This window comes from Rhipicephalus sanguineus, chromosome 1 (assembly GCF_013339695.2).
Source record: "Rhipicephalus sanguineus isolate Rsan-2018 chromosome 1, BIME_Rsan_1.4, whole genome shotgun sequence".
Classification (NCBI taxonomy): domain Eukaryota; kingdom Metazoa; phylum Arthropoda; class Arachnida; order Ixodida; family Ixodidae; genus Rhipicephalus; species Rhipicephalus sanguineus.
This window is the reverse complement of record NC_051176.1, coordinates 266,439,223-266,451,957: the sequence shown is the minus strand read 5'-3', so window position 1 is coordinate 266,451,957 and position 12,735 is coordinate 266,439,223. Positions and strand designations below refer to the sequence as shown.

General features: G+C 44.9%; 1 protein-coding gene across 1 annotated transcript in view; it reads right to left on the bottom strand.

Moving 5' to 3' along the window:
- The window catches only part of LOC119378906 (uncharacterized), a 48,457-nt gene that overhangs the window by 3,632 nt on the left and 32,090 nt on the right, over positions 1 to 12,735 (bottom strand). Inside the window, exons 8-11 of the mRNA XM_037647975.2 lie at positions 8,934 to 9,746; positions 3,655 to 4,522; positions 576 to 1,147; positions 262 to 400 (exon numbers count right to left, since the gene is read on the bottom strand). Coding sequence (XP_037503903.2) covers positions 262 to 400; positions 576 to 1,147; positions 3,655 to 4,522; positions 8,934 to 9,746 — 2,392 coding nt within the window. The remainder of the gene's footprint in view (positions 1 to 261; positions 401 to 575; positions 1,148 to 3,654; positions 4,523 to 8,933; positions 9,747 to 12,735) is intronic.

Here is a 12,735-nt window from a genome sequence, read left to right as displayed (position 1 = left end):
GTGTGCGTGTGCGTGCATACGTGCGCGCTCGCTCGCGCTCGCACGTGCGAGCACCCCCATACAATAACACACGAGCGCCTATTCCTTTGTTCCCATTGTGACCAAAACAAATGAAGACACATTTTTCCGCGCTATTACCGGATACCTCCGATTATCGGAAGCTGCCAGCCATCCTGTTTACCGTGTTCTTACCACGGCCACTGTCTGTACGATATCCAAGGCGCCCAACGATATGCTAACAAATGTATATGACAAACGTACCCAAGATTGGCAGCAGGTACATAACGGCTAGTGGTATAGTTCCCGGGCACAGCTGTTTCTGTCCTAATGTGAGAAAGGGCTTCAGGGAAACCAGTGAATTGGAGCTCTCAGCACATATAACGTCCGCGACATCCGTGATCTGCAGAAAGCAAGCATGACAGTGAATCACGATGATTAATAAAAAAAGCAAAAACAAAACGAGAGCGAAATAGCACTACATATGTGAGAAAATTAACGCCCCATAGAGATTAAATGAATGCCCAGATTTTATAATACAATATACCCGTTTCGATGAGTTCGTCTGAGAGACTTACCACATGACCGTGGCTTTCAATCCACTGTCTGAAAGGGTAGTCGGCGCATTCACACGAAAAAGGGTTGGCCGACAGCCGCAACGACGTCAGATTGTGCTTCGTCACAAGGTCGTAAGGGAACCGCTTCATACGGTTACTACTCAGGTCGAGAGAGCGCACATTTTCGGGCACGTTGGTCACATTGAGGCTTGTCAGGAGGTTTTTCCTGAGTGAGAGAACTTTCAGGCGTGGCGCACCGTTGACGAGAGCGTCGCCGAGCTCTTCGATGCGGTTTTCGCCGAGGTCCAAATCGGTCGTGCCCTCTGGAAAGACCTGCGGCGCGCGGTTCAGCGCCGCTGATGTGCAGTTGACAGCGATGGCTCGGTCACCGAGGGAGTCTTCTCGGCAGTCGCACCGACACCCTAGCTCGCAGTCGTGTTCCCACCTGATCAGGTCGTTCTTCGTAAGCGTGCTCAACAGTTTTCCTTTCAGCCATTGCGGCCCCAGGCATGTGGGGTAGTTTCCCGCCCGGACTGCACCGTCCCGGCGCAGTGTAAGCCAAGACATTCTGCAGTCACACAGTAGAGGGTTCTCTAGAAATACAAAGTAAGGCCAAATATCTTGCATCAGAAACACGGAAACGTGGACTACTTTGCAACATGCCCACAAATAACATCACCAATAATGTGCGTCTTTGAGCAACTTTGTCATGTCATGCCATTCAGAAATAAACTCTTAAAAGTGGCAGTAAGAAGCCTGCAACTGTAAGCAAAATGTTGGAAACTCTAGAGCTTTGTAGGTGCAATCAAGTAAGTAATGCCCACTACGCCATGTTGTCATTGGAGCGCTACGCTAATGACTAGAGGTTGGATTTTTAGGCATTAAAAAGCGCGTTTTAGGCGCCAGAAATAGGCAGGCAAAACAACGTTTTAGGCCTTCAACATCATTATTAAAATAATTTCAAACGAAGCCGTGCGCGACCTGTATCCACGACAGGAAAAAAAAAATGTATGATGGCACAAAGACTCCAACAATTTAACATGGCCGTGCAATTGCCCTTTTTCCCGCACGGTTCGCAGAACACGGTCTCTCCGTTTATTCTGTAGCATGGTGAGTCAAGCGTCCACTGTCAAATCAAGGCACTCCTGAGTGTCTTTCTTTTGAGCATGGCTGAGAAAGGAAAAGCAGGAGCAGATAGCCAGGCTGCTAAAAGGCCAGAAGGGAGGGATGTCTCATTGGCTGCAGGGTCGAATCGCATATACAGCCAATTTCTCCCTTGGCGGTGAGCACCTTAAAAATTAATTTACAAACAAAATAAAAGCCGCGTGCACGTTCCATTTTTCTTCCTTCTTTTGCTGTTCACTATCTTTTCCCCTGACAGCTCTCCACGGTTTTGCATTCGCCAACTACTCGTGCCATGTCAGCGCGGCGGCGTATGCTAGCCGTCGCGTCCCACTTCACTGCTGCTAGCGGTTGTTTTCCGGGAGCTGGTTTAACTAGAGGACTAGCTGGAGAAGCGGCGAAAGGCGGGCTAGTTGGTACATAACTTAAAACTTGAAAAACAGCGCAAAGACAGGACGAAGGAAAGAGACACAAGGACACAAGCCCTTAGGTTTCCGAACAGTGTCGCCCAATAACATGAATAACAGTACCAAACTGCACCAGAAAATGAAACTTGAGGTGAAATTGCGTTCATGTAGGCGCCGAATTTCAAAACAGGCATTTAATAATAATAATAATATCTGGGGTTTAACGTCCCCAAAAAAAAAAAACAGGCATTTAGGCACAAACGCCAAAATAGGCATTTATAGGCACAATAAAAACACCCTAAAAGCCCTTCTTACGCTGTAATTCATGCTCATGTATATCCAAGTGGTACGATAGGAGCGCAAGGAACGAAATAGGAATTTGTCTAAAATCTGGACTCTACTAATGTCTCTGATGTACACGCAACGTTATAATGTGCAGGTTCTTTCATTATATTGGACTAGCACTTTTATGCCAGCACGTTGCCCATATGCATGGATACATTAGGTTATAAAAATGAACGGCCACAACTATAGCTTTTTTTATTGTTTTTTTTTTAAATACCCACGTACACGCATGCTCAAGGTGTGATCCCCGAAACTCTGGCTACATGTATTTTTTGGGGAGGTAATATGCTTCGTCGTTGGCTGTTCGTTGCGTCCTGTGATACGTTACTTCTCATGCAATAATAATTAATAACTGTTGGGGTTTTACGTCCCAAAACCACGATATGATTATGAGAGACGCTGTAGTGGAGGGCTCCGGCAATTTCGACCACCTGGAGTTCTTTAATGTGCACCTAAATCTAAGTACACGGACCTCTAGTTTTGCCTTCATCGAAATGCGGCCGCCGCGGCCGGGATTCGATCCCGCGACCTTCGAGTCAGCAGTCGAGCTCCTTAACCATCAGACCACTGCGGCGGGTTGTTATATTTCATGTATACGTTTGGATAGTGTTCTATCGAGGATATGTACTGAGGACCTACTCCCCCTTTGATGCCTTTTTTACCCCCGTTATGCGCCATTACTTAAATAAATAATAAAAAAGGAGCGTGTGAATTCAGTCCCTATTTTTCTTTTTTATTTTAGTTCGACATGCTTTTGAAATTCAAGTCGTTTAATTCTCAGCTTTTGCCTTTTATACCTCACCTATTGTAATAATCAGATACGTTAGACTCAGAAGGTTTGTCGTTTAACGAACAACTTTTGCCCAACTCCACGCAAAACTTGACATCTGCCGCTGCGCTGGGGTTTCGTAGTTGCGTCAGAGAGGCAACACGTGCGAATGTGCATTCTAGCCAGCGATCTGCACTTCAGGTGAGACGAAGTTGGAACAGCGCACTCAAATACTCTGAAACGTATACATGCACCAAATCAATATTTCACCGGCGCCAGTACATAAAAATTTGCCTGCCATATCTCTCCATGAGCACCTTTAGGATCGTTAGAGAAAGAATACACGGATGGCATGACAACGCTCTACACCGAAATCACAAGGGACTCCGTCCCTTGGTAAAGGAAGCCAGTATACCGCGCAGACAATGCAGAAAAGCACTCTAGAGGAATAGCCTACCATCGAGGATGATCGTCGGCTTCTTCTTTAGCACCTTGGCGAAGTCACTGCGACGCAGCACCTCCACTTGGTTTCGCCTTAGGTAGAGCCCCGCTAAGTTTTTGGCTCCTGTGAAAGCCCCTCGCACATGGCTGATATTGTTCGATGTTAGTTGAATGGAAGCCAGGCGGTCATCGTTGGCGAATTCGCCATTTTCCAGGTACTGGATAGCGTTACTGGAGGCGTCAATGTAACGCAGCTTAGGCAGATTCCTCGCAGAACCATTCAGTGCCAGGAGCAGGTTGTCTTGCAGCAGCAACTTGTCAAGGATCACGAGTCCCCTGAAGGCGTTCCTTCCTACCCATTGGATCTTGTTATCACTCAAGTTGATCTCATCCAAGCCATCGCTGTCACGAAATGTGCCATCAGGAATGTGAGTCACCAGATTGCTCCTCAGCGAAAGCTTTCTCAGTAGTGTTAGACCCTTGAAAGCGTCGGTGATGTCCTTGATCCTGTTGGATGATAACTTCAAGTCCTTCAGGCGACGTGTCCTGTCGAACACTCCTGTCACGCTAGCCAACTTGTTTTCTGATAACCCAAGGTATTCGAGCCTCGAACCTGTATTAAACACCGACTCGTTTAAATAAGTTATGCTGTTGCGGCTCAGGTCGAGATAAGTCATTCGTTCCAAAGCAGCGAATGCACCGACCTCCACTCGGGTTATTTCGTTATCATTCAAGAACAGTTCTTCGATCATGGTGTTCGACGATGCGACTTCGCTTATAAAGTTAATTCGATTATGCTCTAGATTAAACGTATTTAGGTAAGGCATTCTTGCTTTCAACAACCTGTCGACATCTGTGATCATATTGTAGCTCAAGTCGAGAACCTGAAAACGAGAAAAAAAGTGCACATGTAACGCTCTGTCACAATCACTTTTGATGTAGCGCGAAATGACGCACGGACACGAGAAGGTACGCAAGGACACCACACAGCACTACTAGCAACAACATGTTTATTTTCAAAAGCAGATCACAGTCGCCAGGCAGACAGTTGAACACGTCGAAGCACTCACAGACATGCGCGAAGAAAATCACTTTACAAAAGCAAATTCATGGAGAAGATAACAACATTGTAAGCCACTGCTTAAGAAAGAAACCAAGTCACTGCTTACGCAACAAAATAATTCACAGAATTACAAGCCAATCTAATACTCATTACCTCATAACTGCAGGAACGAGAAGCACGGCCGTGCTTCTCATCCCCTACGTTCACTAGCTGTCACATAATCTCAAGGTGGCTTTCCGCGATAATGTTAGGGTTGTCTTTTCAGTGCCCTATAAGCTCAGGAAGCTCTGTGTCTTGACAAATCCTTCTCGTGCTGAAAACGTTGAGGACACAAAAAAGCATACAAGCAAATGTATTGATTGCAAGGCATTTCTCATTTATCGTGTTATGTGAGAAACTATATGTCGGCCAAACTAGCAGGTGCGTAAACGAGCTATAGAGAGCACCATTACAAATCAATTAAGTTGCTGCCTGATGGTTTTCTCCCCCTCCACGTTCATGCTTGTGCTTGCTGACCTTTCTTTCACAATACTGTCACTTGCTGGGTATAGACCAGAATTTTCATCGCTTGCAGAGGGCAGCCATCTTTGCTAGGGGGCTGCTGATTACGTAGAACGGACGACTACGCTAGCATCCAGCCTGTTCTTATCAGATGATGGCCACCAGTGTTCGCTCGCCATCACCTGTGACGTAACTGTCCCGCAGCCCTTGCGCTAGCCTCGCCGACAGATGACAACTGGGGTCAAGATTATATATGCTTGCTCAAACGTGGGTTCGAGAGTAAAAATAATCTGGTCTATAAGGAAGAGGTCACCCGACAAATTGTTGAAGCCGAAGTTATCGATGCACTTAGTGATTTATGCGGTAGCAAGTCTTCGATAGCATTGTCGCCTAAAGTGTTGGCTTTCTTGCGTAAGCAGTCACTTGCAATGTTGTGATCTTCGCCATGGATTTGCCTTGTTAGAGTGATTTTCTTCGCGCATGTCTCTGAGTGCGTCCACGTGTGGAACACGTGTACGCACTCGCGTGGCGATTGTGACATAAGGCAGTTTTAGAATAGCGTACGCAAAGATAGCGTTCGTTGCGCTCGCCCGCTGTTTCCGTCACTTAACGGGGGCCCGCAAGAGGATAGCGTATGACGCATGCGCAGTGGTGACAAACGCTAACGCAATGCTTTGCGTACGCTATCCTAAAACTCCTTATTAAGCGGTCCGGTTTCGAAAATAAACATATTGCTAGTAACCCTGCATGGTGTCCTTACGTGACTTCTCGTGTCCGTGTGTCTTTTCGCGCTACGTCAAAGTTGCACAGATGATTCCCCAAGAAGCCCACATTGCAAACCTTGTTGTAAACTCGAGATGTCTGTGTTGTTTGATAGCCTTGGATACTTTGGTACTTCTGACCGATTATTAGCCGTGAAAGATGCCTTGAAGATATTTTAATTTGGTTTTAAGTAAATGTGAGTGCTCATCTGAGTAAAGTAAAATTTGGCTGAGTTGGTGTTGGTTCATGATAAACAGAGGGGCGCGATACTACGGCACACAAAGAGAAAGAAGGACACGGGACGACGCGCTACTAGCAACTGAAATATTTTACAGCGAAAGCTGTTATTAGATCATTTCACCGGCCGTTTTTGGCGCCGTAGTTGTCCGCCGCCGCCGGTGTCCGTAACCAGTATCGCTTGAAATAAGTAAAAAAACGAAATAAGAAAAAAATTCCAGGATGGAACGAGGTTCGAACCTGGTCCCTCTGCGTGGGAGAGCCCAGTATTCAACCTCTGAGCCATGCCGGTGCTTGAAACTGCTTTGCAAAAAGGTCCTATGCAGGCTTCATGTCCGGAAGGAACCACATTAGCATATGCAATATAGCGTGGTAGAAGAGTAAAATAAGTACCAAGCGTCGCACAACGAGAATTCTGTAACTAGGCGTCACACAATGCGAATTGCGCAACGAGTAGGTTGTTGAATGCTTCCAACCCATTATAAAGGGCTCTGCCATAATTCTTCATCGTCATCAGGCACAGCATCAACAAAGTGCGCATAATGCCTTACATGCGTTTAGCAGGTACCAACGCTCTCCGTAGAATGACGAAAAATGGCACAGTGCCTGCTGCCCTACTTCTCAAAAATTACAATGATTTATAGCGTAGCGGGTTCCTCGCAAGTGCACTTGTATGGGTTGCCAAGGAAGCCCATAAGCGCATGATCCCCTTGCTCGGGGTCTCAGTAAAATTACAATGATTTATAGCGTAGTGGGTTCCTCGCAAGTGCACTTGTATTGGTTGCCAAGGAAGCCCATAAGCGCATGATCCATTTCCTCGGGGTCTCAGTAAAGTTCTTCGCCCCCCCCCCCCCCCCCCCCGTCTCTCTCACGTCAACGTATGGTATACAGCATGACTGGAGAGGGAAATAGCGACCGGGCGTCACCCAACGCAAATTACATAACTGGTGGGTCGTTTAAAGCTTCCAACCCATTACAAAGGGCTGAGCCATAATTCTTCATCGTCATCAGTCGTCGTGTCAACAAAGTGCACATAATGCCTACAGACGTGTAGCTGGTGCCTCACATCTCCGCAGAATGACGAATAATGGCTTAGTAGGTGCTTCCCAACTTCAAAAAAACTGTGATTTATGGTGTAGTGGGTACCTTTCTAATGTACTTGTATTGTAGCCCCAGGAGAGCTTAACGGGCTCTAGAAACGCCGCTCTTCCAGCTTTCGCTGTGACTGTGCTGCGGTTTCAGCGCAGGCCTGGCGTTTTTTATTCAGGAAAGACATATTTATACCACCATGCAATCATACCAAGCCCAACGACTCGACACTACACTAAAAGCTTGCGCTCAGCATGCCTACGTCAAGTGACGTTCTAGAAAGGCTATCTACCCCCCTTGCAAACTGAGAGAGGGGTGACTTATGCATGGTGGTATAAGTATGTTTTTCCTGAATAAAAATATTTCAGTTGCTAGTAGCGCATCGTCCCGTGTCCTTCTTTCTCTTGTGTGCCGTAGTATCGCGCCCCTCTGCTTATCATGCTCATCTGAGTTGGCAGCACCTCGCGACATCGCCGCTAGTATGATCCGGATAGAGGATCCTCTGTGACGTTAAGCAAGTAAAGCGAGTATTGTCGACGTCACAGGAAGTTACAGGAGCTATTGTTCCTCGACCCGATCGCTCTGTTATCGCGCTGCTCTCAAGGTAGTTCTGGATGCCTACACCAGTGGCGTTTTAGGTAACGTAGCAAGGATTTTTTTTTCTTTCTGAGGACGTACACTCTTGACAGTCCAATGTGAGCTTGGCAGCCGGGCGTATCACGTGCCGTTTCATTGTAGACGGAAATTTCGGCAGGGGAACGGTGCGTCACACGTACCCTAACTGATACTGCAGCACCCACGTTGTTTCATTACTTCCGGCACGCGGAGCCCCGATTCAAAATGCGTGCTCGCAGCGTCACTATATAGCTGTAACGCACGTGATCTTACGGCACTCCACCGCGGTGATGCGCTCTTTTCTTATGATTTTAGGTGGACGTTCTGAAGCGACGCCAAAATTGTTTACAATTAACGACGCTAGCACTGATTATACGATACGTTAGTGCATTTACGATTCAATTTCGGTTTTATCAAACACTAACCTACTAATTTAAGCATAAAAGTCACAAAATTATTTGGCTGTCAGGGGTATTTAAGTTTTTCAATAACGCATGGTAGTACATCAACGTCCGTATTCACAAAAATATCTTATGCTAAAAATGTTCGTAAGAGAATACTTCAGCCAATCCTGAAACTTCACATTTCATTATGGAAGCCGTCTGGCCAATAGCAAAGAACACTTACGAAAGAAAAGTTTTGTGCATTCGGCCACAGGACAGGATCTTGCCTCTCGGACTATGTTTTCCCAAAAATTTGTGCGAACGCGTTACATAACCAGAAGTCACGAGTATTCAGAACAAAAGCACCCGTATCATTTGCATTCTACAACATCAGACACTCCGTAACCGTCTTCAAACCCTCATTAAGAAAATTTTCTTTTTGATAAAGCAGTGCAACGATGGCCTGTTTCTCGCTGTTCTTTCATATCACGTCGTCGCTTTTATATACTCGCTCATACAATAGCTGAAGAACGCACACTGCTGTGTGGCATGTAACAATATGTAAAAGTAACTTTAAGGCAACCAGCTCTTACATATCACACTTTGATAGACAACAAGAATAAGGAAAGGGAAGCCAACGCTCACCTCTATGTAAGGCATATCGTTGAACACGTCGCCTACTTCCGCAATGTAGTTGTTGCGAAACTCAGCTTTTTTTAACTTTCTCGTATTCTTGAGCAGAGCAGTCGGCAGCTGCCGTATTCTGTTGCCGGAAAGCCGCAATTGCTTCAGATTCGGCAAGGCCGACAGATACGTCTCATCGATTCTTTCGATCGCGTTGAAGCGAAGATCCAACTCGAACAGTTCGGGCAAACGTAGCACGCCTTGCAGGAATCTGATGCGGTTGTTGCGCGCCTCCAGCCAGCGCAAATGCTTCGCCGCGGTCAAACCTCGAGGCAGGGCTTCCAGCTGGTCGTTCTCCAGAAGCATTCGCGACATTCGGCCCAATGCGCCGATGGCTTCCTCACCGATGTCGCGGAGAGGACTGTTGACAATGATCAGCATGATGATTGTATGGTTTGTGAACCACGCGGCCGGTAGCTCGGTAATTTGGACGTGGTCGAAGGTCAGCTTTCTATGGACGACCCCCTCGATCCTGGCCATGTCTGCGTCAAGTTCTTGCGGTTGAGAGATATTCCTGCAGCGAGTCAGAGCGCCCTGACTGACGACCGAACATTCGCAGCGCTCGAGCTTTGGGCACGTAACGTTCACGTTGCGCCACGACACACGGCCCTCTGCTGACGAACGGAACAAGCACGGCATTAACACCAGGCCCGCGATTAGGCATATTCGACGCGGCATTCGTGTCACCGATGGCAGCAACATCTTGTCATCTGTATCCACTGTTTTCACAAAGTTTACGGTGCGTCTCCGCAGAGCAAGTTTCATAGCACACGTCTACGGCGCGCACACGCGACTGCACTGGCAGCTTACGACGGGCGGAGCGCCGACTGCGATAACATTTATTTTTCTTTGTTAACCGACGAAGATAGACGACTACGGCGGGGGAAAAAAAAGAACAGAAGCGGCGCACCCCGATTACATAGCCAAGAGAGATATAACTCTCTTGCCTACGAGGATAGCAATCGTGGCAAGAGAGCAGAACTGAAGAGAGTATACATATATAACATAAACAGTTGGAAAATATACAGCTGACGTATAGTAAAAATGGAGTTACGAATGTTATCGCAAAATCTACTCGTTCGGTGACTATATGGCTTTCTGTTTCCGATTTATTATTGTTATCGCTTATACTGATGCACGCTTGCGCGAATTGGTTTGGGGACGCTAACACGTCGGCAAAGTGCGACGGTACTGACTGTGTCGCCAGATAGACATATCCTCTGAAGAAGGAGGTGCACTGCTCCAGTGAAATATATATTATTTTTTAGCATATGTTTCCGTCTGGCTTCCGTGCCCAGTGTAGGCGTAGAACATATCGACGAGAAGGTGGCGCGGATACGAAGCAAGACTTGCCCGTAGACAAGGCTTCCGCGCTCCTCTTCCTGTTCGAGAAAGTCGTCTGATTCACAAAGGAAATTAATCCGGCGCGTTTACGCACTTGTTCTTTTCAGAAACGCCGATGACGCTGACGCCAGTCTACAGGTACTCAGATTGTTTGAACGAACTTGCATGAGTCTTTATGTTTTTAAAGAAATATATCAAGAGCATTGCGCTTAGAACTGCTTTGTCATTGCTCAAATTTCTCAAGAAGATCGCATTTTCAGTCTATTTCATTCAGTACTATGGCAGTCCTGACGAGCCAAGCCAACATGCTCCCACCTTATCTTAAACTTCTGAATAAAATTTCAGTGAAGTGAAAAGAAAGTAGCCGCAGGCTTGAATGCTTCCTTCAATGACATTTGAATAAAAACTGAGGGCACTCTTTCTGACAGAAACTGCGCCACAGCATTAGGAAAAGTTTCGCCTGAGTATTCTAGCACTGAAAACAAATAAATTTCTCCTAACCTCCGAAAAACAGTCCTATCAACATGTTGCACTGTGATTCTTTCTTTCTTTCTTTCTTTCTTTCTTTCTTTCTTTCTTTCTTTCTTTCTTTCTTTCTTTCTTTCTTTCTTTCTTTCTTTCTTTCTTTCTTTCTTTCTTTCTTTCTATTTCGAGCAGCTGAAAACAACGGAAGAGATCAAGGTAAAAGCTGCAGCAGGCATATTGAGGTACCCTAATCCTCCATAACACATGACGGCAGTAAGCTCGGCAAACATCTCAAACTGGCAAAACTTTTACAGGAAGAAATACAATGCCAGGTGGATTGCCTGTAGAACAACGCAATAAATACAAAAAGTTGGAGCGAAAAAATCCACCATTCCATAAACTTAAGCACAGATGCAAAAACAAAGTCACCATTCGTACCGAGATATATAGTTAGGAGAAAGATCGAATACGTGAGCAAAGTGAAGACTGAGTCATCGTTAATGTATCAGTGCCATGAAATCAATAGTCATGAAATGAATTGAGCAGTCTGGGTTTCTTTAAATGCAATTTGCAAACCATAATTTGTTCGTTAATGCAGTAAATAGTTGCCGGGTAATGTAGTTAATATAGTTAATATAATATAGTAATATAGTGATATAGTTAATATAGTAATATAGTTAATCTTAAAAATGGCGGATAGTATAGTTAACTGCTTTTTATCGTAGACTGGCTGATTTATTTATTATACATTTTCACAGTGGAGGGATGAGTGTCATGAACGAAATAAAGAACGGATATGTGAAAAGTTCAGTTGTGGGTATGTTGTAATGCTTGAACAGATACTCTGTGTGCTGGTATTATGACAGGTTTACGGTGCTGCGCATTACATTTTTGTGTAATAGGTATATTTTCCCAAAATTAGATTTAGTTGTACATTATACAAGATGTGTGTGCGCGATGCGTGATCTAAAAGAGCGGCAAACTAATATTGTTCGGTGGAAATTGCGGAAATATGAAATAAAAGAAAGTTGGACTCTTTCGAGCTCAAGGGCTGGCGTAGAATATTGAGAATTCCATGGACCGCCAAGCGAACCAACCCGTCGGTAATAAACGAGAGGTTCAGCACCGAAAGTTATTTCGAGGCAAATGTCCAGAAACTAAAATTTCTTGTTTTGGTCATGTCACACTGCTTGTCTGTCTCTCTGCTCCCTCTGTTCATGTGTAAATTTAGATTTCATGGGATGTTCGCGCCATTTACATAAACAATTATGCATTTTATCTCACTTGAATATACTCATAGATGTTTGTAGACAATGTGAATAACTTTAGTACCAACTCATTGGCGCTGTTGATTAAGATGGTATTGAATGATGACGAAATAAATGCAATCACATAATCTACATACATTACGAGTTTAGTCTCCTGAGCGATCAAAACAATATCGTTGATATATAAAGAGCAACGGTCTAAGTAATTATATTGTGGACCGTGGTTTTTATTTATTTATTTATTTATGACCTCGATTAACAATTTAAACTTATTTATGTCAAATATTGTTTTTAGTATATGTATAAGACTATTAAATGTAGTGGGGGCGCTACAATGCCATACTTTTCCAGCTTTATTGCTAATGAATTGTGATAAATTTGATCGCGGGTAAGAGGAAGCTCTACAATTATTTTCAGGAGTCTTCGTTCAAAACTCTGTCACATGTAATGTTTCCGGTCTAGGTGTGCTAACTCGATCGATGCATAATTTGAGAGTCAGACTGAGCTTTTGTGGTAACGTTTTTACAGCCTCTGAATTGTTGTGAGGTCAGCAGTATAGAGAGTATTAATGGGCCTGGCTATACAGCTTTTCACGCTTCTTGATTTTCTTTAATATTTCTCTTGTTATCGATAGCCTTCGACATGACTTTTAAGCATTTTTATTGGCGAAATGTTTCTTTTCTGCG